The 25,622-nt window shown below is 43.5% G+C and overlaps 1 protein-coding gene across 3 annotated transcripts in view; it reads right to left on the bottom strand.

Moving 5' to 3' along the window:
* Positions 1-3,088: 3,088 nt before the first annotated feature.
* GPCPD1 (glycerophosphocholine phosphodiesterase 1) overlaps positions 3,089-25,622 on the bottom strand; it is a 70,587-nt gene continuing 48,053 nt past the window's right edge. For 2 of the 3 annotated variants that reach the window (XM_088478029.1, XM_088478030.1), the window contains exons 13-20: positions 24,490-24,567; positions 24,183-24,222; positions 22,630-22,688; positions 18,422-18,487; positions 16,792-16,928; positions 15,663-15,798; positions 14,460-14,620; positions 3,089-5,997 (exon numbers count right to left, since the gene is read on the bottom strand). In XM_088478029.1, the coding sequence (XP_088334155.1) occupies positions 5,799-5,997; positions 14,460-14,620; positions 15,663-15,798; positions 16,792-16,928; positions 18,422-18,487; positions 22,630-22,688; positions 24,183-24,222; positions 24,490-24,567 (876 nt within the window). In that variant the 3' untranslated portion in view covers positions 3,089-5,798. Of the gene's footprint in view, positions 5,998-12,277; positions 12,331-14,459; positions 14,621-15,662; positions 15,799-16,791; positions 16,929-18,421; positions 18,488-22,629; positions 22,689-24,182; positions 24,223-24,489; positions 24,568-25,622 lie in introns of all 3 variants that reach the window. The other variant, XM_088478031.1, reaches the window with a different exon arrangement.

Here is a 25,622-nt window from a genome sequence, read left to right on the forward strand (position 1 = left end):
AGTGTCTTAAGTTCCTGTGTCCCCTAGTGGATGAAGGAAAGGGTTTCTTTAAAATAAAATTTAAGTGCTTACACCAGAGGCTGCCAAACTTTGTCCTCAAGTCACCTTAACGGTCCAGATTTTAAGGAGAACTATGCTTGGGCACAGGTGTCTCAATTAGTACCTCAGGGCCCGATTCAGACCAGTACGCTAAGCCGCGGACGCACGCTATGGTCGATAATCGCCCATTTGTGCATGCATCAATATGCGAATGCTTGAGTCACTCATTGTGCACGGGAATTGTACACAGACTGGACCCTAATTTGAGTGACAGATAGCGCCGCTTGTGGGTGGTAACAGGGGAAGGTGCTTGTGAACGGGGGAGTGGTGCTGCGAACGCAGGCGTATCTGGGCGTCTAAATGGCATTTTATGGGTGTGCATAATTAGCAAAGATGCTTCATTGTACACGTCACTTGGTTGCATTTCAGCCTGCAGTGATCGCAGTGCTTGCCGCGGGGTAGGGTCTGCTACCTCAATCGCTGCATGCCGCTGTGTTGGCTCTCGATGGTTGATAAATCATACACTTCCTGGAGATGACGTGTGTTAAGAAAAGTGGGCGTCTTTAGACCGGCGTGCGTTCGCTCTGCCATTGCTCTCCAAGACACAGAGGGCATCCTTACACCAGTGTTCGTGGAATTTGCATAACCGGACCTTTTTGGCTGCGAGAGAGCGCAGTTTAGCATCTGGGTCTAAATCGCCCTCTCAGTCTTTTGATTTAACAATCTGTGCTCAACCATGGATATCCTTAAATCCTGAACTGTTAGGGTGCCTTGAGGACCAAGATTGGCAACCTCTGGCTTACACATTGGTTTTGATTTTATCTCCATGAAACATCAATAATGGAAAGGAATAAAAACCTCAGTGTCATGTCTTGAAACAATTTAGTTCTTAATAGTATAAAGGTATAAATAGTATAAAGATGAAGATAGAAACTGATAAACCTTAATAGCTGCCAATGGCAAACACTAGTACACAAGTGATTGAGGCTTTATGGAGGTTTTGTTTGTTACTGGTAATTCTCCCAGTGCAACGGTCTACGCACTGAAAATGACAAGGAGGCATTCTCCAATTGCCCAGGTGATCACATCCAACTATTCACTCAGAAGCCCTAAACCAGGGGTGGGGAACCTTTTTACTGTCAAGGGCCATTTTGATATATATAACATTATTCTCGGGCCCAATGCAGGCCACGTCCCCTCCATGTGACGTCACACAGGGGGGCGAGGTCAGAATTGCCGGTGATCACAGCAATTCCCAGCGCATCCTGAGGATGCTCCGGGGAGCTGTAAGGGCAGCGGTGTGACAGTCTGAAGCGACCTAAGGACGCTCCTGGTGGCACAGCTGCATAGATCCTGGCTGCAGGGTGCCATTCTAGGCACACTGCTAGCCAGATGAGGCTTGCAGAAAAAAGGGTCAGTGGGCCAGACCAAATGATTCCGCGGGCCTTATACGGCCCCCGGGCCTGACGTTCCCCATCCCTGCCCTAAACCCATGCCATTCCATTCTAGTGATTATTTTTATTTCCACTATACAATAGGATGTGAGCCACACATTTTGCAACATCAAAATGTGTACCACAAGATCAGGTTACTGGCGTAATGACCTTTAGTCTGCACTGGGCCACAAATTAGCAAGGACTCATTTTGGTTTTGTTTGTAGATTGGTGATCGGGCATTGTGTGTTTGTGTTGGCATGTGACATATGGGAATCAGATAATGCATAGCAATGATTCCTGTGACGGAATCGGTATGTAATGCCGGCAGTGGCGATGCCTTCTGTCAAAATACCGACAGTAGCCTAACCCTCCCTTACCCCGCACCCTTCCCGTTAGTGCCTAAACCTATGTCTCCCACCTTCGTTCCTAACCCCCCCCAGTGGTGCCTAACCCTAACCCCCCCCTAGGGGTGTCTAACCCTAACCTCCTACCCCCGCAAAACCTAACACTAACCCCGCTATGCTACCTAAACCTAACAGTCTTCCCCACAGCTAACACGCCCCCGACTTACCTCGTTCGGGCTGGTGACTGTCTGTATTCCGCCATCGGGCTTAAGATAAGACAGGCGTCGGTATTTCGACCCCTAAGTCCCGTGTTGGGATTAAAACCGGCGGCATGCCGTCCGCTGGTCTGGTAACTACAGCATGAAGTTTCTCTCTGTGCCTGGTCTTCTTTACCTGTTATAAACGTTCATTTTTTATTACAATTTCTACTCTCCTTATAATCACGGGAAACGGTATGTAATGCCAGCTGTCAAAATACCAACAGCGGCATCCCAATGGTTGGTATCCAGACAGGGGTCGGGTAGGTATACTTACCCTTCCTTCTTGAACCCTAACCCTCCCCGTTAGTGCCTGAACCTAACCCCCCCCCCTTATTGCCTAACCCTAACAACCCCCCCCCTGTCCAGTGGTTCCTCACCCTAACCTCCCTCCCCCCCAGGGGTGCCTAACCATAACCTCCCCCCCCAAAACCTAACACCGCTATGCTTCCTAAACCTAACCCTCCCCCCCGTGGCTAAGGGCGCCCCGCCTTACCTTCGCTCGGGCGGTCATCCTCCTGGATTCCGGAATCAGTATTTCGACGCCTATCTTACATCCCTTGCAACCGCCGGTCTCATAACTACATCCCGTAATGCTTCACAATGAGAAGGGTTACTAACATACAGACTTATCAAATATCTGGTTTTCCAAATCCTTATACTAGGCCAGTGTTGGCTAACCTTGACACTCCAGCTGTTATGGAACTACATAACCCAGCATGCACTGCTACAGTTTTGCTATTAGGGCATGCTAAAACTGTGGCAGGGCATGCTGGGATATATAGTTCCACAACAGCTGGAGTGTCAAGGTTAGCCAACACTGTACTAGGCACTAGTATACACTTGGCAATTGTATTTATTATAGCTTCGGACAAAAAAAATAGACCAACAAGACACCACACATCATCCAGATATACATCACTAAAAAAAAAATTATTTTTTTTTTTATTTTGTTTTTACTTTTTTCTTTTTTCACAAAATGTACACTCACAAAATAGAACAAGAATCAAAATTTGAAGACAAAATACTTTATTAAGTATAAAGTTAAACCTAACAATAACATAACCTACAATGAAAAAGAATGTCTATACATAAAGGAGAGAGGCATGCTTACAAACAGGTTATGGTCAGTACTAATGTAATCATTACCTGCACACCCAAACACAGATGCCAGAGGTGGTGTTAGCACCAGAATGGGATGTCACAACCAATTATTACTCAAGTTGTTTCCTAAGATTTGTGATCCATGAGCTCTTATTGGACAACACTGGTTATGGAATTAGAATTAGTATAGTATAGTAGTTCTCTCTCTCTTGGAAACTTGCCCGAACATTTGCAAAATAAATTTAAACTCCTGAGAGTGTAAAACTACTCTTCTAATAAACAGACACGTCTTACAAGACACACATGCTGAGATTATGGCATTTTACATGGTGGAGGTACTCAAAGCCGGGGTTACTGCGCCAACTTCGGGTAACAAAGTTTCTCCGGTTATCACCCACAAAGACATTCTTCCATTGCAAAAGATGGATGCGAGTGCCCATGATATGATGGTATATAGTTAATACATTTTTAAGGAAGTATTTCCCCTCTAAACATAATGTGGAGGCACAAGAAGGGATTTCAAAGCAGCGAATATATTATAAGGTTGATACAACACATTTTCTCCGCTGTGATTTTCCTATATGTAACATAGAACCTGTAACTTACTATCCACCTGCTAATGTCATTTCCCAGTGCTTTTTGGCACTCCTATGTTGGCAATTTAAAAAGAACCATCAATTCTAACCACGCCGATTCATACAAGAGCACTTACACAGAGACCTGATAAAGTGTACATATCAGGCGTTCTGGTCTGCAGGGCTCTGTGTATCAGACCGCTGAAGGACAGATCAGAAAGCCAATGTACACACTGGTTATGCAGAATTACAGAAGACAATTCCCTACATTCAGCCAGTACATGAAATGCCAGACAGCAGGAATTTGGTTAATATATAGTTAATAGTTACATATCTATTTGCAGATGTTACTAGATGCCTCTGAATTCCGAATCAATGTACAGTTAGATTTAATGGCCTTTTAAAAGGGTGTTAAGGCAGGTTAGACACAGGTGAGGTGTGAATATGAAGCGTGGTAGCAGACTCCGAGGTGGTGTGAAAAAAGTTGAAGTATTACAATGGATGGAGCCATTCTCTGCACTGTGTGTAGGCAATGAGCGAACTTAGAGAAAACCTGACACAAAGTGCTATGATATTTTTTTTTCTTCCTCATTCACTGGGGAGAGAGCATTTTGTTCATCGGCCCATCCTCTCTGCCTGCACACTTATTACAGGCCGCACACATCAAGAGAGCTGCGATGCAGATAGAAGCGTCCTCTCGGCAATCCTGCTGTGTCGCATGACATGGAGGAAGCTCAGCACAAACAAATGCTCTCTCACAGGTAAACAAGGCACTACACACCAATATATATATATATATATATATATATATATATATATATATATATATCTTGGAGACAGGACTGCTTTACGTCAAGTTATACATAAACAATGTAGACAGAGAGTGGTAGGATCACAGATACATTTCCTCTTAGAAATAATAAATAAAAGTCAGTCAGGGACATGTGCCAAGGACAACGCTACATTCCATAGGTGCAGCAAATGTGTTAGTATATGAAGCCTGCAGCCAATACACCAGATAGAATAAGGAACAGTCATACTGTACATTGCCAAGACCATTCCATGCTTCCCTTTCAAATAAAATGCTGTTCTACCGACTAGTCAGTGACTTGCATATATTTTGTTGGAGGCGACAATCAATAATAAACCCCATATAGTTATAAGCATACTGTATAGATTGGCATTTGTACAATATTTAGGCACAGTGAATAGTCACCAGTCCATGCCAAGTGCTTGCAATCATACCATCAGGAAGAACAAGCATTGTACAGGATATATTCTAGTTTATGCTTTGTTTTTTTTTTATATATACCTGTTAAAACAATCCTATGTTATTAATCATACTCTACATTGCGTTATACATTAACAGTACATACATTTGGAGCAAAGCTTTTTTGTTTTATATTTTATACGTTCTTAGTGGAGAGAGGGCAATAAGTGTCTTACTATACGACAGCTAAGATCTAGTGAAATCTGCTTCTATGGTATGGCACAATACACACAAACAGGCGTCATCTAATGTCTCTGTACAGCTAGAATACATAGGCTTGGTGAGCATGGCGCCAGCTTTCATAAACAACCGTGGTGCATTTATGCATTGCACCACTGCTGCGCGCAGTGCAAAAAGTGTGCAACTGAGGTAATCGGTCAATGGCCAGAAATAATTACGTATACAGTACAGTGATTGCCGCGCACGCTGAATACAACTTTCCAGATACTGAATATTGCACTTGAAGGATAAAAGTGAGACCTTCTCTTCTGAGGTATAATGGTTACACAAAGTAACAGTTTAGACAAAAACCCTCTCAACCAGTATTTGCTTTTACTTGACGAGAGCTGTTACAATGATTTGTTACACTGGAATGACAACTATTTCTGGCCAAAACAAAAAAAACAACCACAACAAAAAAAAGAAAATTGAGACAGCAAAACGTTAAGATGCAAATAGGTGTAATGGAACAGCAAGATGGCTTCACTATTGCTTCATTAAGACAACAAGTGAGGATGCAGACCCTGAGATGCTAGCTGCAAGAGCGAGGGAAATTACAGTGGCTTATGGTTAGTAACGCCATTGGTGTCCATGGGGATGCCGTTACTAGTGCAGTGCTCTGAAGTACAAACATAGTGACTGACGACGGAGCAGAGGCAGTTCCGAAGCATTTCCGCTGGTAGCTCTTTCTTAAGACGCTCCATTTGTTCCACTTGGTATACATTCGGCTGCTCGGGATTCCAGTCGTATATTCTGTAAAAAGAAAACAGTGGCAACGAGTTTAAGATAACCAAGCGTACGACGCATTTTATCGTGCTTCAACATACAGTAGTCTGACCGAAAAGCATGACAACGCCATCAAATTTAATCTGTGAAAATTGGACGTGTGCAGGCTCGGATTGGTTTGGATTTTTCCCAGCAAATTTCGGTTCTCAGAAAGAGGCAAAACGGCATCTATCAAGGACTTTTGGAAGATGACGTCCTGCCTCTTTCTGAGGCCTAAAATTTGGCGGGAAAATCCAAATTTGGCGGGAAAATCCGAACCGATCTGAGCCAGCACATCTCTAGTGAAAAGAGAGGTTTGCTGAGGCTTTCTTTTTAGCCTGGAGCAAAATATTTGTTATGATTTGGTGTATAAAAGAAAACATATTGTAGTGGCTTATAAACCATGCAAATAACACTATTGTGCATACAAGCAAGTTATACACATGCCATAGCCAGTGAAGTGAAAGCAGGAGATATTCCATTACACAGCTAAGCATAATATATTAATGTAAGTCTGGCAAAAAGAATAAAAATTCAGTTGCTATAAAGCAGGTCAGGGTTCTCTATAAATTTCTCCAATTTGAAAGGGATACTAAAGTTACAAAACACAACTTATAGAAAGAATTGGATGAGACTGTAAATTGTACTACTGGAAACAAAGGAAAACTTTATGCAGAAATGTCCGACTAGCTTTAATCTGACAGACCTGCACATAAGACTTTATTACAGCTCCTCAGGAGGTGCTGACAGGGCTAAATACTCCATCAAAGAGCACCTTCGCGTGATAGAGGCAGCCATTTTGTGACCTGAACCACTTTCATGAATGCAGCCTATCAGAGTAACATCACTACGGTGACCAGTTCATGGCTTGGACTAAGGAGTAGATTTACTAAAGTGCGGTTTTTTAGAAGTGGAGATGTTGCCAATAGCAACCAATCAGATTATCTTCTAAAAGGTGCCAGATACAATGTTAAGTAGAATCTGATTGGTTGCTATGGGCAACACCTCTACTTCTAAAAACCCACACTTTAGTAACTATACACCTAATAGTCAAAAATATGCAGCCTTTAATTTCACCAGGAACTTTCTGCCCCAGTTAGCAGCCACTGTGGGTAGTCAAGTGAGCGTTACAAAATATGCTTCTTTGTTCAAGCATCAAACATGGAGGAAATATTGTGGCATAATAGCAAGGATGAAAAACATAGCAAGAAGGTTCTAGAAGTACATACACTTTCACAATGAATAAACACTATACAGTGATCGCTTATGACAGAGCGCCTCCTCCCGTCCCTCCAGTATAACTTCTAAGTCATACTTAAGCCGCATACACACTAGATAATTTGGACGATATGAACGATATCGTTATTGTTCATCGCGTTAAATATTGTCCAGTGTGTATGAAAGACATAGTTAACGAGGCGTGCTGCCACGGATCGTTAACGTTGTCTTTCATCACCCGTACTTGCAGGGCAACCCAACGATATCGTCGGGTTCTGCAAGTGTGGGGATGAGAGAGGCTGTCGTCACCGAACGATATCGTTAACAATATCGTTCAGCGTCTATGCTCAATTCCGTTAACGACATTGAGGCCAGAAATGCAGGGGTCCCACTTAATGATATCGCTCACGGAGCATATCGTTGAGTGTGTATGCGGCTTTAGCCTTATGTTCCAACAGCAGTAACTGTTGTTACCGCTACCTAGGAGTACATTTGTTTGGAAACAATAGCAGCCTTCTAAATTTAGATTGGAACAAATGAACGATGGACCACACAGAAATCTGGGAGAGAGCTACACAATATCTTCATCTTTCATATACACTACAGGTTTCCTATAGGGAAGGGACAGAACGTACGATCGTAACCAGTAAAGTAAACTGCAACAGCAAGGAAGTGTTCATTCAATGCTGTATCTCACAGCATAATACAATAATTAAGCAACAAAGTGTCTACATATTTGTTTCTGAAGGTCACCAAAGTGAATGTTGATTTAAGACTAGCACAGCCTCAAGTAATTGATAAAATTAAACATATTTAATAATAGTTTGAGAATGCACAGTGATCGCAAAATATGCACTATAGCACGTTTTTACGCACTACAGGCAGTGAGGGATTCCGTTGTTTTTTTAATTGAACGGGCCCTGCAGGATGCGCAGTGTGTGCACCACAGCAACCAACATCTTCAGCGTCTCCCCAACCAATCTCCACCTGCAACCTCAGTCCTTACCTCCCTGCCCACCAGCGTACCCCTCTGCAATTTAAATTTAGCCAGCATGCTCTCCAGGCTCTGCATCGGGCATCCTCCTTGGCTGCAGCAGCAGCAGCATTGTCGTGGTGCCCAACCACTTCAGCAGCCTGTGCTCCATCCTTGACTCCTACAGCCAGCTCTCTGCATGCTGGTGGCCAGGGAGGTGGACACTGCCCGGGACAGGAGGGAGCTGGAGGTCTACAATTGTCTGCTGTAGGGACAAGCTGGGGCCGCAGATCAAGCTCTAGGTGGAAAACCGTGGCCTGGCCGGGGCAGGATGGAACCACTGCCACAACTTGGATTTACTCTTACTCCAAGTACTGCCCCAGCTGCTATCCTGAACCCCTCCCTACTGCCAGCATTGTCTCCTGTATTGCCTGCCCCTAACACTCTTCTTACACCCCAGTACTGCCCCAGCTGCTATCTACCCTTACCCCCTAACTACTGCCAGAACTGCATACCGTAGCCCCCTCCTTGCTCCAACTGGTTTGAACTTACTCCCTTCCTACCCCCAGCACTGCATGCTCTTACCCCCCCCTCTACCCCAACTTTTACCTGTCTCAACCCCCAGCTATAGCTCTAGCCCAACTGCTGCCTGTCCCCAGCAATGCTCAAGTTACCACCTGCCCCAGCACTGTCCCAACTGCTGCCTGCCCTTAACCCCCCTCTCTGCCCCCCAGAACTGCCCCCGCTGGCTATGTGACATACAAGGCATTGTATTTATGAGCATTTTCTGTACTAAAAATATGTGTGTGACTTTCCATAGAGCACAGTATGTGTAGGGCACATGGGGTGGTCTCATGGCATATGGGGAGCTCAAAAGCATAAATTGTGATGGGACCCAGAAACTGTGGAGTAGGGCTCCAATTTTTTTAAAGTGAGGGGTCCCTGGAACCCACATTTTTATATTGCTCAGCACGATCACAGATGCATAGATATTCTGTAACACAAAGAGCCAGTTCCATATCAACTAAGGCTTCTATAGCTTACAGCCTCTGTGTCATTCATATTTTATAATGTTACTATATAAACCTTCAGTTTTAAAATTATGGGGCCAATACATCTAGCATGTAGCGGGGCAATTCCCAGTTCTGCCAATGCCAGGGGATCGGAGATATCCAAAACGTTGGACAATCAATTCCCCAATCCAGATCCAAAAATTGTCAAAGTCATCGAGTTGGGGATTTTTAATATGTTGAATTTCCTCAATTCCCTGATGGATTGCCAATCATCGATTATCGCCTATCTGCGTTTTTGATCTCCAAATTGGATTGGCGTCAGCAGAACAGTGAATCAGGCTGTAGGTGTACGGCATGCATTATGGCACTTATACATCTAGCCTGTATAGTGGCAATTCCCCGTTCTGCCGACGCCTGGGGATCGGAGAAATACATGTTGGACAATCTTGATTCCAACCCGAAAATGATCGGATTCGATGAGCCAGGATTTTTAATATGTTGCATTTCCGCGATGGATCACAGATGTTCGCTGACCACCAGTCAGCCGATCAGATCAGCGTCGGCAAGGAATTGGGCTGTAGATGTATGGCCCATAATAGACAAGCTCGTCAGTCTAACCAGACCAATAAAATACCAAAAGAAAGCCAATACCTGTGCAACACTGTTTGCTCCATTACATTCATTAGACCTTGCTATGGGAGGAAATATGTGATGCAGAACATTTTTTCTAGCATTTCACAATTGACTAAAGTCTTTTCTGTAGTGACACCAAAAATCTTGGTTGTAATTTTTTCCCCACAATAAAAATAAAAACCTTTAAAAAAAATTTTTTTTATGAAGTTTGGGAAAATACATTATATCTAATGTTCTCCATTTCAGACATCATTATGAAGGAATATAAGATATTAATGCTTATAGTCTTCAAGGAACGGTCTAACAAAAGACTGGAGCAAGTCAATACAACTCATTGGTTGTCTGTGTTTGAATCCTAGAAAGGTAACTAAGGGGTCTATGTACTAAAGCCTTGGAGAGTGGTAAAGTGGAAATAAAGACCAACCAAGCAGCTCTTAACCGTCACTTTACAGGCTGTTTTTGAAAAATTACAGTTAGGAGCTGACTTTGGGCGGAAATTCAATTGTTTTCGCGGCCCGCATCTCCTGTCTAAAGTGACAGGAGTTCGCAGGCCGCTATGCAATTGTTCTCGATTTTCGTGCTGATCGCGCCCAAACTGGTCGGATTTAGCTGCTTTAAGTCCAGGGCGCGATCGCGAAAAGTGATGTTTGGTGCCAAACATGTCACTTTTCACACATTTCAGCTCTCACCCTCCTGGGGCTGCGAGCTGAAATGTAGCGCTGTTAGCTGATCGTGCCTGACAGGAGCAAGAATTGAATAGCTCCATCGGGCGCGATGGGGGCAGGAATCAATTGAATTCCGCCCTTTGTCTCTCTCCAAGGCTTAGCACATAGACCCCTATGTACCTCAGAGAGATGGCCCGTGACTATCCACAGTGAAAGATTCAAGTGGCATTAGAGGTGTTACGTGGGGAAGACAACACTGGACTGGATAGCCTGATCACCACATAGCTGCTGACCTCAGTATAAGCACTGCCAATATAGCAGAGGTTCCAAAAACTCCACTATTACATTCCAGATTTTAAGGATATCCATGCTTTACATATGATTAAATCAAATTGATTGAGGTACTAATTCAGTCACCTGTGCTCAAGCATGGATATTCTTAAAACCTGGACTGTAATAGCAGAGTTTGGGAACCTCTGCAATACAGTCTACATTTCCTTCCCTTGTAAAGACATTAAGCAAATAGAAGTACAAAGAGAAGGGTGGAAGCAAACCAGTGTAATCCAAAACAATGGTCAATAAGGGAATTATTATGACGTACTTTGTAGAAACACCCAGGCATGCGTTACATGCGATTTGAGGTTAGCGCGCAGAAACCGTAAAACACTAATGTCATCAGTTAGCAATGCAATAGCCATGTCTGCTCATTAGACGAACTACGGTGCAGTAAATATCTGACACAAAGTCAAGTCCGTTTCATTGTCGCAATTCCAAAAATCATCATCCTTTCAACAGTATAATATGCTCCCCGCAAAAGCATAAAAATCAAAAATGATGCATCAACATTGATCATTAAGGTATAGTTACATTAAATATGAATTATCATGCACAATTACAGGATGCATGCTGTAACAGAAGCGGAAATAATATTGTGATCAGTCCCAGTCATTAGATAACTGTTTCTTAGGTCAGACAGTACAGAAATGGAAACCCCAGGGAAATGAGGGACACTAAAAGTGCTGAATTGCTGTGGCAGCCTGTAATTATGTCTACAATGACTCCCAATAGACCTCAGTAGGAGGCTTCAATGAAAATGTAAGAGGGGTGGTTTTTAGGGCTCCTTTAGTAGGATGCTTCAGTGACCAAGACCAAGCTGTCACAAGCAATGGTGTCGTTGGGGTCCTCATAGCGCCAAAGTACAAATATCAGCAGAGAGCAACAGTGGCTGAAAACATGTACTGCAGGCTTGTGACTTATGGGCGCACAGTGAGTTTATTGGACATTCTGCAACAGATGTCCGTTCTCCCCCAGCAACCACTGGCACCTGATATAGTACTTTATATCAGAGTTTTCATTTATCGTTTACCATCTGTAGATGTACATTTTGTCATTTTAAGAAAATATAGTCTTAGTAAGGATTTATTTTGCCAATTATGGTTTGTGGGTACAAACAGCACGTTCATACACAAATGCATTGGCCATATTTATTATTTATTGATATATTTTTGCACTGGATAATTTTGGGCTCATACAAGGCATTTATAACAACCAGGTTTTTGTGGTGTTTACAATACTCTACTGCACTCTGTTATGTTAGTATGATATTAATGTCAAATTACACAAGGGATGGTTTGCATTAGGAGTTTTCATAGTCATGGTTCACAGAACCCTCTTCACATCAGAAACCAGTTATCAATAACTTGGGCTGCATGAATAAAAATAATCTTTGCACTCATGCATCTAGCAACATTTGCAAAATGCAAGACCTGGGAGACTATAACTTCACTCTGTAAACACTCCTGATCATTGCAGGAAAATTCTGCAAGAAAATAAAAACAGCAAAGAGAATAAAACTCTTCAGAAAAAGCGCATAACTCAAATTGTTGTTCTATCCATCTAGGTAGGTTGTAGTAATAAATGAATAAAATACATCCTAATGACAGATGTAATTATCACAGAGTAGGGTGCTAGAATAGACAGACACACACTTTCCCATAATTCTAGCAAAAACACTAAAGTAAGGACAGTATGCTGTAGCACTTTTTACGTAGACTTGTCAATAATAGAGAATTTAACCCCTTCATTACAGAGGACGGTGGGGCTCAAGCTCTGCATACAGTATGCCTTAAGACTAAAGAGGACGAGAAAATCCTCAGCGGCAAAGGTGTTAAGCATTGCAGAATGGTGGAACATTATTATGCTGTCTTACTAAGCCAATGCTAACCCCGAAACCTGTGGGTTACCACTGGACTGTTGCGTCATTCAGATCTGAAAAACGGCTAAACCGGCTTTCAGGTGTTTTGGATCGCCAATAAGATAAATCCAAACTTGCGCTAATTTTGCAAAAAGACCAGAGTAGAACTGTACCGCTCATCACTAGTTTCTATGCAAACAGCTGGATAACATATAATAAGCACAAACTGCTTCACCCACTGTTCTGTCCTCCAGTTTATCAGTCATACCTAGTCACTAATCATTGTCAATGGACCACTCACCCCCCCTTACATCCTTCTCATCCATCACTTCACAAAAAGAAAAAAAACTTTGCAAATACTGAAATTATATACAAGGCAGCAGTGGTGTAACTAGGGTATTTGGAGCCCAGGGCAAGTTAATGGTGCATACACACGGTCTGAACGATAACTATTTAAAAAATCGTTCAATCGTTCATATCTGAAAAAAAATCTGACATGTGAGCCTGCAAAGATGAACGATGCGCGTTCCCGCTTGTCAGAGAACGATAGCTGACATCTGATGCATTTACAGTCAGATTTGGACGATTCCACTCATTTTAATACTGTCCGAAATCGTTCAAATCGTTGGTAAAATCGTTCATCTGACAGATCTAACAGTTTGTATGCACCCTTAAAAAATTAAATATGTGCGCACGTCAAAGGTATGCGCCGAAAAAGTGGGCCACTGGAAAATGGGGGAGTGTCAACATGATACCACCGTTTCTCGTCAGTTCTCGTCAATCTGGGAACATTCCTTTACATGCCATATGCACCCTGATGCCCCCAGTAGTAGTGCCCACTATAGTAGTGCCCCTCTTGCAATGGCCACTGTAGTAGTGCTCCGTATGAAATGTCCCCAGTATCAGTGCTCCTTATGCAGTGCCCCCTGTAGTAGTACCCCTCATATAGTGCAACTAGTAGTGGTCCCCCAATGCAGTGCCCCCAGTAGTGGTCTCCCTTCTCCAATGCCCCCAGTAGTGGTTCCCCCTATGCAGTGCCCCCATTAGTGGTCCCCTCTATGCAGTGCCCCCCCCATGCAGTGCCCCCAGTAGTAGTCCAACCTATGCAGTGCCCCTTACACAGTGCCCCAGTAGTGCCCCCCCTTATACAGTGCCCCCAGTAGTGGTCCCCCCTATGCTGTGCCCCCAGTAGTGGTCCCCCATATGCAGCGCTCCCAATAGTGCCACAGTAGTGTTCCAACCTATGCAGTGCCCCTTATATAGTGCCCCCAGTAGAAGTCCCCCCTATGCAGTGCCCCCAGTAGTGGTCCTCCCTATGCAGTGCTCCCAGTAGTGGCCCCCCACCATGCAGTGTTAGTGCCCCTTACATATATAAGGATAAGGACACACACGCATAAAAAATAAAACACTTACCTGATACACCGCTCCTGCGCCCGCCGCCGTCTGCTTCTCCGTCCTCTCGGCCCGCTCTGCACTATAGGAGAGACGTCGTGACGTCTCTCCCATCACCGACTGTGGGGGCCGGAAGGCAGAGTTCATGAGTGAGCTCCGGCCCGGCTTCGGCACTGGGTGCAGCAGCCAATTAGAGTCTGTGACTCTCATTGGCTGCCAAAACAAACACACTGCCACCGGGTAGTACGAGTGTACTACCTGGCGGCGGCGTTTGTTACGGAGTAGAACACTGACCAGTGTCCTGGACCACAGCATATATTTGCACATTAAAGTAATAAACACGTTAGTGTACAGAACATTACCTGTCATAGATCAGACCATCAATGCCATATTCCCTCAAGAGTTTGCGGTTCTCCGGGTCATTGGTGTCTTCCCCCCAGCAGAACACAACTAAGCCCTTAGATTTAGCTTCTTTAATATAGTGCGGGTTTTTCAGAAGATCTTCTGTGTGGACATTTATTCCCTGTGTAAACATAAAAGAGAAATAAATTGATACAATACAATATTACATTTCTCACCGCTTCTGATTAAAAAATAACCGTTGCCAGTTTTTCTGATGAATTCAAAAGAAAGTTACAAAAAAACAAACAAAAAAGCCCAAAAGATAAACTTGGGCACCATGGAGGAGAGAAATGTCTTGTGGAAAAGAAAATATTTTTTATATGGTGCCACAAGCGGTCAGCGGCGCCTTACACAGCATATAAACAGAAACAGTATGAACAAAACAAGAAAAAAAGTCACTTACAGTACAGAACATAGCAGAACATGAACAAGGTATATAAACATTGCTGCATCAGTGCTCATAATACCCAAATAAGCAGAGGGGTGACCAATTCCTGTTGTAAGCAGTGGGGAGTAGATGGTGGTATAAGTGAGGGAAGAGCTCACTGACCGTTAGAGCTTACATTCTAAGGAGGAGTGACAGACAGACAGGAGTGACACAGAGGGGAGAGAATCTTGTTAAAGCGAAGCAACTAAACCAACATTTTCCACCATTAGTTTACCACTGTGGTCACTGTTCCCTTTAAGCTTACAGGATCATGTAAGCAGTTATGCATTCACAGATTCTGCTTGCACCTTCATAGGTGGCGAGCAGAATCTGCCTTCTGTAGTTAGTGCGCGGATCCGTTCCGGCAGCGCCTGGAACTCAAGACTCAAGGGCTTTAGCCTTAGGTCAGATCCAATTACGTGCAGGCGCTGCCGGAAAGGATCAACGCACTAACTGCAGAAGGCAGATTCTGCACGCAGCCTATGGAGGTACAAGCAGAATCTGCCTACAGTAATGCACTCTGCAAAAAAAGACTCCTCTCTGAAATGCTGCTACTGTGTCAGTGTCAGGTAAAACGAGAAGACCCTGAGTGCCCATATTGTTTATTACCTCTGTATAAATTATGGAGGAGCAGCTGGGCATTTAGATATATTTTCTTTTGCTGCGTCCTCGGTTTGGTGACTAAGGTAAATGCCTGCGTGCCTATATGCCTGCCACACGGTAAAAAGACACTTACCAGAATATTTTCAAACTGAGCAAAACTGACTGCAATAGGAGTTGATCGAGACCTGAGATCCATGAGTTCAGGATAGATTTCAGATTGCCCTTGTGTCAGGAAAAGTATGGGGTATTTGTTTTGTTTGAGACGGACCCTAGGAAGAAAGAAAAAAAAGATATAAAATCCCTTACTCACATTTACAAAGAATACATCTTGCAAAATGACATGTATTGTTAATAGCAGTGTATACTTGGAAAGCAGGATAGTGCCGATAACCGAGAGAGTGCAGCACTTTGATTGGTGGATGGCTGATGCTATTCACCAAATAAAGTGATGGGACATCTTTAGTGGTAATGACCGGTACTTCAGAATAGCGTGTCGATGGAGTGGCAGCCAGCGAGTGCCTGTTAAGCCAGAGACTTGGGGCCCAATTCAGAACCGCCCGCTGCTGGCGGACGCTCACAAGGAATGTGGGCGTATTTTAAATTTTTTTTCCTCCGGCCGTTCGCAAAGTTGTGGGAGACCACCCACAGCTTGTGCGGGCGGCCAGGAGTCCGTCGCGATAAACGCGACCATCAGCCTAGCGACGAGACCCTGGGGTAGGGTCTAGCCACCACCTAAACACTGCATCATGCTGCGGCTTGGGGGTCTGCGAGCGAGATCGCAGGACCTGTTTTGCACATGCGCAGAACGGGTCCTGGGCAGGTGCAGACCCCTAACCATCGGAGATGTGGGCTCTTCTTTAGATGAACGTACATTACGGAATCAGGCCCAAGCTGCATAGAAAGACTGTATAGATCTCAGGGTTGGTGCACAGTCACATTTACATCATAAACACTAAACAGCAATTCTCTCTGTACCGTATACTGGACGATTCTCCTTTCTCTTGCACTGTACGTTCATATCTTTAGAGTTGCCGCTCTGATGCCATAAGGCAGTGTACATAGACATCAGGGGTTCCTTTACAATGGAAACTTTATTGGTCATTACTTTGTTCGCTCACTTGGGCCTAGTACCCATCAGCATCTGACTTGCCCCTGTGAGGTCACTGCATTTATTTTAAATTGAATTAAGCAGGCAGCGGAAATCTACAATGATCCCATACACGATAACACTGCAAGAAGCCAGGGATATGCCATTTACTTACATTGTGCAAATATCTGCGTCAAAGCAAGAGAACACAATCCTTCTGCAGCCGGCATTTTCCAAGACCGTTTTTAAAATGATATCCAGAAAGACATTCATGTCGAAGTAAGTAGACAAATTGCCATCCCATTTACCGCTCTATAAACATACAAACCAAATACTACATTATAATAATATATTACATATAATTCAAACAACTCAATTTTTAGGAACATTTATTTAATTTGGGTAGAAAGGATTCTGCATAAATATGGAATTTAACTCCTCCATTATGATGTATTTTATAACCTGCACAAGAATTATTACTTCACATTACAAATGGTCAATGAAATCGAATGGCAAAAAACCATTCACTTGTTAAGAGAGCTAAAAAAGCCATTGTACAGGTATCTCCCCCTGCTGAAGAAGCACGTTCTAGTGCAGGATTGTAGGAATATCCCTGTGGAACACACACATCAGCTAGCTGATATCTGCAGGACATTGAGACATTCACGGGGTCCAGGTACTGTGGGAGACCAGGTCTAACCTGGGAGGCGTAGTTATGCCCTTTCCCCCAAAAAATGGATGTAAAAATTCTATCTACGCACTGCGCTGCGTGCTGCAAATTTGTCCCCTTCAACAGCTGGCCCAGGCCCATGCCAGGTCCTCCAACAGGCCCGGGCAATTAGTACCCGTCCCCCCCTCTCAGTGCCCCTTGATATCTGTGCCCCTGAGGACCGGCCAGCACAGTAATGGTAAAGGACTGCTCACAGGTTGTTCCATAACTAAAAGTGGCCGATAAATGCACAGTGTATAGACACAACTGACCACCAATTAATGGCCTGTCTGGCATGTGCGACAGATGCAGTAATTTGTGCTCAGATGATTCACCAAACCCGACACACAGGCCAGGTGTGGTACAAGATATCGATGATTATCGATGTCATCATGAACGGGAGCTTGATGTGTCAAATGTCGACATATACCAAACCCTAAAATAGTTTTATTCACATTAAAAAAAAGACTTTCGACAGTGACAATATCAACATTGTGTCATTGTCGACATTCTGTATTTCGGTGTTCTGAACGAATATGGACAGATCAATTATCTTGCAGTGTATGACACGGATATTGTATGTTCTCGGTATGCCATATAATAATTGGTCTGTCTGTATGATGGGGAGTTTTATCTGACAGTGTATGACCACCTTAATAATCACATAACTATCAGCAAATATTTCAGGTATTTATCAGAACAAAAGATATTTCAGATAATGGAGCGATGACTACGAGACTTATAACTCTCATATACCTCAAGTATTGGTAACTAACATATATATTGACTTTTTTATTATTGTTCTGCAGCTACGCAATAGGATGTTACAGGTAACTGGTAACATCGATGTTATACTGAATACCAGATACTCCTGTGTTCATGCAATTAAGATGAGCATCAGCACTTGTTTTATTATTACATATTACTTTTAAATTCAACCTGTATTTCACAGATACTACAAAATATACACATTCCTAGTCACGCACAAACTGTACGTTTAAAAGCATCAAACTTATTTTTATGGGTGAATTTTTAACTAAATGCATTAAAATTAAAAAAAGGAATAGAGAGGAACTAAAAGGGTCACATCACTAACCTTCTCTTGACAGATCCACTTGATTTCAATATTAAATCCAACATCCTCAGGGACATATTCCAACACCTATATAGAAACAAAAACTAAATGTTGTGAGAAAACTAAAAATACACATACTATATTTGCACTGATACAAACACAACAGAAACTGAATGAACATATAGCTATTAAAGGGGTTGGGGGATGGGATGCCGGCAGTCGGGATCCTGGTGGACAGAATCCCGACAGGGTTAACATACAGACACTTGTTGGTTGGTATGCCAACCTCTCCTACCTTAACCCTACCCTCCCCTTAGTGCCTAACCCTACCCTCCCCCTTAGTGCCTAACCCTACCCTCCTCCTTAGTGCCTAACCCTACCCTAACCCTTAGTGCCTAACCCTACCCTAACCCTTAGTGCCTAACCCTATCCTCCCCCTTAGTGCCTAACCCTATCCTCCCCCTTAGTGCCTAACCTCCTCCCTAGTGCCTAACCCTATCCTCCCCCTTAGTGCCTAACCTCCTCCCTAGTGCCTAACCCTATCCTCCCCCTTAGTGCCTAACCTCCTCCCTAGTGCCTAACCCTATCCTCCCCCTTAGTGCCTAACCTCCTCCCTAGTGCCTAACCCTATCCTCCCCCTTAGTGCCTAACCTCCTCCCTAGTGCCTAACCCTATCCTCCCCCTTAGTGCCTAACCTCCTCCCTAGTGCCTAACCCTATCCTCCCCCTTAGTGCCTAACCTCCTCCCTAGTGCCTAACCCTATCCTCCCCCTTAGTGCCTAACCTCCTCCCTAGTGCCTAACCCTATCCTCCCCCTTAGTGCCTAACCTCCTCCCTAGTGCCTAACCCTATCCTCCCCCTAGTGCAGTGGTTCCCCAAATTTTTTCGAATCACGATGCTGTAGAGTATCAGCATTTTTACCATGGCACCCCTGAGCCTAAAAGTTTCTTATTGAGAAATTCAGCAACAATGAAATGAAGTAAATTGTGTTTATATGTCATCCTTAGGGTCAGTTATGTGGTGGCTGACAGGGCTGCGCTTCTTTTTGTCCACATAATATTTTTGATTGGCAGCCATTAGAACTGGTTTTGCCTATCACACTGACTAAAAATAATTTTATTTGGTACTGGACCACCAACCCAAGGCACCCCTCCCTGCAAATGCCCTGAGGCACCCCAGAGTGCCACGACACCCAGTTTAGGAACCACTGCCCTAGTGCGTAACCTCTAAACCTAACCCTTCCCCCAACCACGCTACTTACCTTTGGCATCCCGGTGGTCAGGATTATGACCGCCGGTAATGTAAGCGCCGGCATCCTGAACGCATCCCCGATTAAAGAAATACCACATAAAACTACACTATTTTAGGCCTCATAAACGCACGGATATATATTTACTCTCCTCAAAAGAAAATGTGTGTAAAACTCTAGTATAGGGTTATCGTCACCACCTTTAGGGGACTTTGTGACAGGAAGAGACTGGATCCCATAGGGCAGAGGTTCCCAAACTCCGCCATTAGTTGATGTTTCAAGGATATCCATGATAGACTCTAGATAGTTTAATCAAATTGACTGAGGTGCTAATTAAGGGCCTGATTCAGCAGAGGACGCAGTATATTTTTTCACGCAGATCCCCGATATTTAGGGAATCCGCACTGCACATATGCAGTATAGGTCTGCGTTCGCAGTTCGGCCGCAGGCTGTCAGCAATGGACAGTCTGCTGCAGTTTCAGGGCGGGGAGGGGGCCGCGACAGGTTCTATTTCCCAAAACAGAGGTGCGTCGCCGCCATTGTGGGGGAGTGACGAGACCAGGATCTCCATCGGCTGACGGAGGTTTCCTGGCCTATCTTTTGTGCATCTGCGGCGGCAGGCTTGCGTGACCCCATGGGTCACTTAGCCGGCCGATGGTCTCACTGATGATCCGATGTTGGGTTCTAGAAAGCAACTCGAATTAGTAATGCATGACGCCTCCTGAGGTACCATATTAGAGCTATCGCAGCTGCTACCATGTAAGCGGCTGCAATAGCTGCTGAATCAAGCTCTAAGTCACCTGTGCTCAAGCATGAATATCCTGAAAACGTGGACCGTAATGGCAGAGTTTGGGAACCTTGCCATAGGGTATAGCTGTGGTAGAAGGGGGTCACTACAATATCCAGCAGGTCTTTCCTATAATAAAATTGGTTTAAGGAGTATGATATTGAACAAGCTGTGACCTTGGTCAGCGGGGATGTGCCCTTCACAAGACCCAAAGGTTAAGGACTATGCAAGCACATAATCATTTAGCAGGATTTGTCGTTTTTCAATAAATGAATATTTACAAAGTGCCAGAAATGCCCTGTAAGACAGATGGGCAGCATACAGCACCATCAGGCACAGTTTTTTGTATTTACTTCCTCTGCCGAGCTGTGACAGAATGAGGATTGCTCTATCTGGTAGCGAGAAATGATCGCTATGCCAACCAGCTTTTCCAGCTACAGTAATTCAAGGCATGTGAATGCCCTGTTTATCCCTCAGGGGAGTGAGTCATAGGGTTGTTCTTTTTTAAACACTTCCACAAAAGGCCATATGTAAAAACATTCATTTATTTTACATTTTTCAACCTGAACTGTCTTTTGGCAAGTTTTTAGCTTTTGTAGTAAACCATACCTTGCAGGATTTGCAAGTGCCTGAATTCTGTAGTTTATGCTTTGTGGAAATATACTTATATCAGCTGAAAATGCTGTTTTGGGGGGTATTATGCCAGGTTTTATCTATGATTTTTGTGGAAGATTAGTCCCCAAAATATGGTTGTACCATGACCACATTGCAGGTGTAATAACTTACACTAGTATGTGTCTGTATAAACTGTGAAAACGAAGTAATAAAAAGCCCGGACTGTGCTTTCAGCCAACACTGCGCAAAGGCGAGATATTCTTTTTTATTATTATATTTTAAATGAAAAAGTCCAGATTATTGATTGCCGAGGCTCAGTCTGGGGAATCGGGATTTGAGTACCAGTTGAAACCTGTAAAATGTGTACTGTGAGAAACTACATTGCTGGGATCCAGTTACTGGTTTCAAAGCATTTTAGACCTCTGAACGCTTTTGCTGCTGCCTATTTCGACACTTTTTGGTATAGTAACATTCCAGCCAGGGCTGCAACTGGTGCTGTCTCCCAGGGGCAGGGGACATGGGGCCGCTAGGGACTCTGCCGCACTGCAGCAGGGTGCCTGGAAATGTACTTCCTTGTGCCAGCTGCCCTACTCCTTCGGTGTGACGTCATGAAGTCACATGTTGCAAGGCGAGGGCGGCAAAGGGTGCAAAACCACCCAGCGCCTGCACGGATGCCAGCATTAATATCAGTAATTATTTATGCAGCACCCACACACTTTATACCTGTTTTATTATATTATTTACCCCTACATTGCAAAGACAATCTACCTACACCGACAGCGAAAAGCCAGAATCTGTGTGGAGTCCTGAGGAGCTCATTCAGACCTGTTCGCAAGCGGCCGCTCGCTCGTACGCGGCCGATGTTAAGTGATCGCGCATGTGCATGCTTCGTTCTGCGCGTGCGCGAACTACTCGGAGCGATCGGATTCCGATCGCTCGCCAAGCAAAGACAGCCCAGTGTGATGAGTGACGGGAGAGGCCATTTGTGGGTGGTAACAGGGGCAGGATAATAACGGGGGAGTGGAGGTGCGAACGCAGGCGTTCCTGAGTGTTTCAGCGCCATTTCAGAGGCATGCATAATTAACAGCCAGCGTCATAGTACACGTCACATGTCTGTTTTTTACACTGAAGTCCTCGCAGTGCTTGCGGTAGGGTAAGGCAACCACAAGCTCTGCGATTGCTTCCAATTGTCCTCGATGTACCAATGTTTTAATACACTTCCTGGAGATGAGGTGTGCTAGTGGGCGTCTATAAATAAGCTAAAGGGCGTCTATAGACACAAATTGATCGCTCGCTAAAACAATTTGCATACGCTGGGGGCGAGCGATCGCATCTAGCAAGCGGGTCTGAATCAGGACCTGAGTTTGAGAACCACTGTTGTAGTGCATTGTATTTATGCTGTTCACAGTGTTTGTTCTTAGGCCTACCTCTTGTACGGCGCCGTGTACACCTTGCGGCGACTAACAAATAAACAAGGACCTCATACAGAATGGAAAATAAAATGCATCTGAAAGTCTATGTGCACAGCTAAACTATATTTGCACAGTATATTGGAACAGATTTTAGAAACATGTTTTACCACTTGCAGGGAAGGAAACGGCTGGCTGTCAGATACAGAACATTCCTCATCATTAGAGTCTGAAGAGGTAAAGAAACATGGATATCATTACAGGTCTGGGTGTAGAGTGCAAATTATAGGAATGTACAAAGAATACGGTGAACCCAGATATAGATGGGCAAAAACAGAGCACAGAAATGTGGGGTTATCCAAATGCTGCAGAGAGAGCATGGGAGGAAAACTGCTAACTGTGAAATTGGAGGAAAACCACAGACACATTCTTGCAGAAATACTATCAGGACAATTAATCCTTTCACACCCATGGAATATGCCCAGGGATAAGCATGGACCTTCTTCCCTAGTGCCAGCCCTTGTGCTGGGTTTGGGAACTATATCAAATAGTTCCAGGCCCCAGGATCATTACACAGTGTTCAGATTCAATGCTGCATGTAAAACTACTGGATTCAATTTGCCGCTGTAATTTACCACGTGGGGAAAATGGTGATAATCTCTGTCTTTTACGCCCGATGCTATTCAGTAACAACCCCTTTCCCTAGTGCGGTAAAATTATGGCTAACGCACATTAACCCATAAGTTACGGGTTAAGTAACCGGGGCTGTGTGTTGGTGGCACCCGCAATAAGGACACATAGGGCCAAATGTAATAGGATGAGAGTTTAGAAAATGTGAGAGTTTAGCAATAAACTCTCACATTGGTTGAGTTTTATCTTCAAAATGGGAAAACATCTGAATGAGATTTTAAAACGTGAGAGTTTTTTAAGTCTAAAAAAACATGCAAGTTCGCTCTGTTACTTTGTTTTTGGACTCTATTACATTGGCAAAGTTTAAAAAGTGTCAGAAACTCTCACTTTTCTAAACTCTCACCCTATTACATTTGGCCCTTAGGGGTAAATTTACTAAAGTGAGAGTTTTTAGCCCATAGCAACCAATCCGATTCTAATTAACATTTAACTAGCACCTTCTAGAAGATAATAGCTAGACTCTGATTGGTTGCTATGGGCAACATCACTTTTAAAACTCACTTCTAAAAACTCTCACTTTAGTAAATTTACCCCTTACAGTGAATTTCTGTATGAAACTCCTTCAGAAACGAACAGAAATCTGCTGCCTGCGGGCTGCAACTGAATTGCCCCAGCCGACCAATGAGCCCGCAGTGAATTACGGCGGCTACTTCAATTCGGCCCTTAGTCAATTCCACAATTTTAAGAGTTAGTCCCAATGGCGCCATTATGTAACTCTAAGGAAATTCCCACGCAGGCTACAAAAACATACAAAAAAGGTTGCACTGAATGCAGGAGACTGACAAGTCTCTTTCCTACTAATAGCAATACTAATAGATAATGAAAGATGGATTAGAGATATGGATATGCAGTACTAGATATGGGATGTTAGCTCAGAAAACAGGGGACCTCCTGGAGGTGTCTCAGGCATCCCCTCAAGGTCTCCACCTTGGTAGTAAAAACAAATATGAACTACTACTGTCCCTGACACCAGCTTCCTTGAGAATCCATCATGAACTATATACGATACATTTCCTTACAGTTTGCTACGTACCAAAATGATCTTTTAATGTCAGTGCAGTCACGTGTGCCAGCTGGGAAGAAAGAATATAAAGAATTGTAATGGTATGGTACAGAGATTTATTGGTGTCTATCAGGCTTTTGCAATATCAATCAGGTAATCGCTTTCATTGAAAAAAAAAAAAAAAAACAACATTGGCTGAGACATTTTAAGGAACAAGTGACATTACTGCTGCACCTCACAGTCTACAATTATTGTGGCACTGATCCCTAGTAAGCTGCAGGCACAGGTTTCTCATGTGTTCCCACAAACGCCTTACATCCAACAGCCAGAAAATTACCTTTAACAGCTGAAGCTGGTCGTACGATAGCTCCTTCACGGGGATCTCAAACAGCTCCACAGAGGCGGCATTCGCTTTCTACAATGAAGGAAACCGTTATTTTTATCAACATTGGCCCTTGTGATAAGTGCTTAGTGTTATAACGCAATGGCTTTCTTCAGTCGGAAATGAATTGAATTAATTCTACAAATGCAACACTAGACTGAGAAGTGTTCAAGCAAATGTCCATTATTGGTTCATTAATGTACACTGCATGGTAATTACACCAGTGCTGAAGAAGATATCCAATATTATTTTTTTTATAAAAATAATATATACACACATTAATATACAGTATAAATATAATATATATATATATATATATATATATATATATATACACACACATATACACACACACACACTTTTACATTCTTGCATTGGTAACATTGTTTTTACAATTAATAATCTGTCTTTGTAAAGTATCACATGCTTTGTTCTCTAATGAACAATCTTTAGAATATATAGGAGAATGTAGTATTTAAGTGACCAAATCAGACTAGCCAAAGGGGGTCTTTATGATGATAGTGAATTGCATTTCCCTTTTTGTTTTAGAAGCTTTGCAAAGTATTATTATTCGACTAATAAAGAGATAGGTTTGTTCCGCTTTTAATTTTAAGTGAGATCAATAAAGAATGTTTTTAAAGTTACACCTCTAAGAATGAATCGTGGTTCTAGCCATTAGTGCTCAGATTAGGAATTATTTTGAGCCACCAACATTAGAAACATGTATGTGAGTAACAGGATCTGACACACACATTGTATGGAGAGGTCTTCTGTCCTCTATAATTCCTCAGAATCCTTTCCTAAAACCTGAGCGCCTTGGACAGTGCACATTAACTGCAGCCCAATGCTTCCTCATGTAAGAGGGGCCTTATGATAAGTCACCTGGAATGTTTTTGTCCCCTTTCCCCTCCGTATTGTCGTAGTGCATCCCCGTTTTTCCAACCCTCCACATGACCACCTTGTGCCTGTTAAACCCCAGAGATGGGTCCAAGCGTTCGGGTTCATCACTCTAGTTATCCTATCTGACTGCAGGGTCATCTTATGTTTAGAGCAACAGATGTCTCTTTATACTCCTAACCCTTTAGCGC

Source organism: Taudactylus pleione, unplaced genomic scaffold (genome assembly GCF_031769625.1).
Source record: "Taudactylus pleione unplaced genomic scaffold, aTauple2 ptg000206l, whole genome shotgun sequence".
NCBI lineage: Eukaryota > Metazoa > Chordata > Amphibia > Anura > Myobatrachidae > Taudactylus > Taudactylus pleione.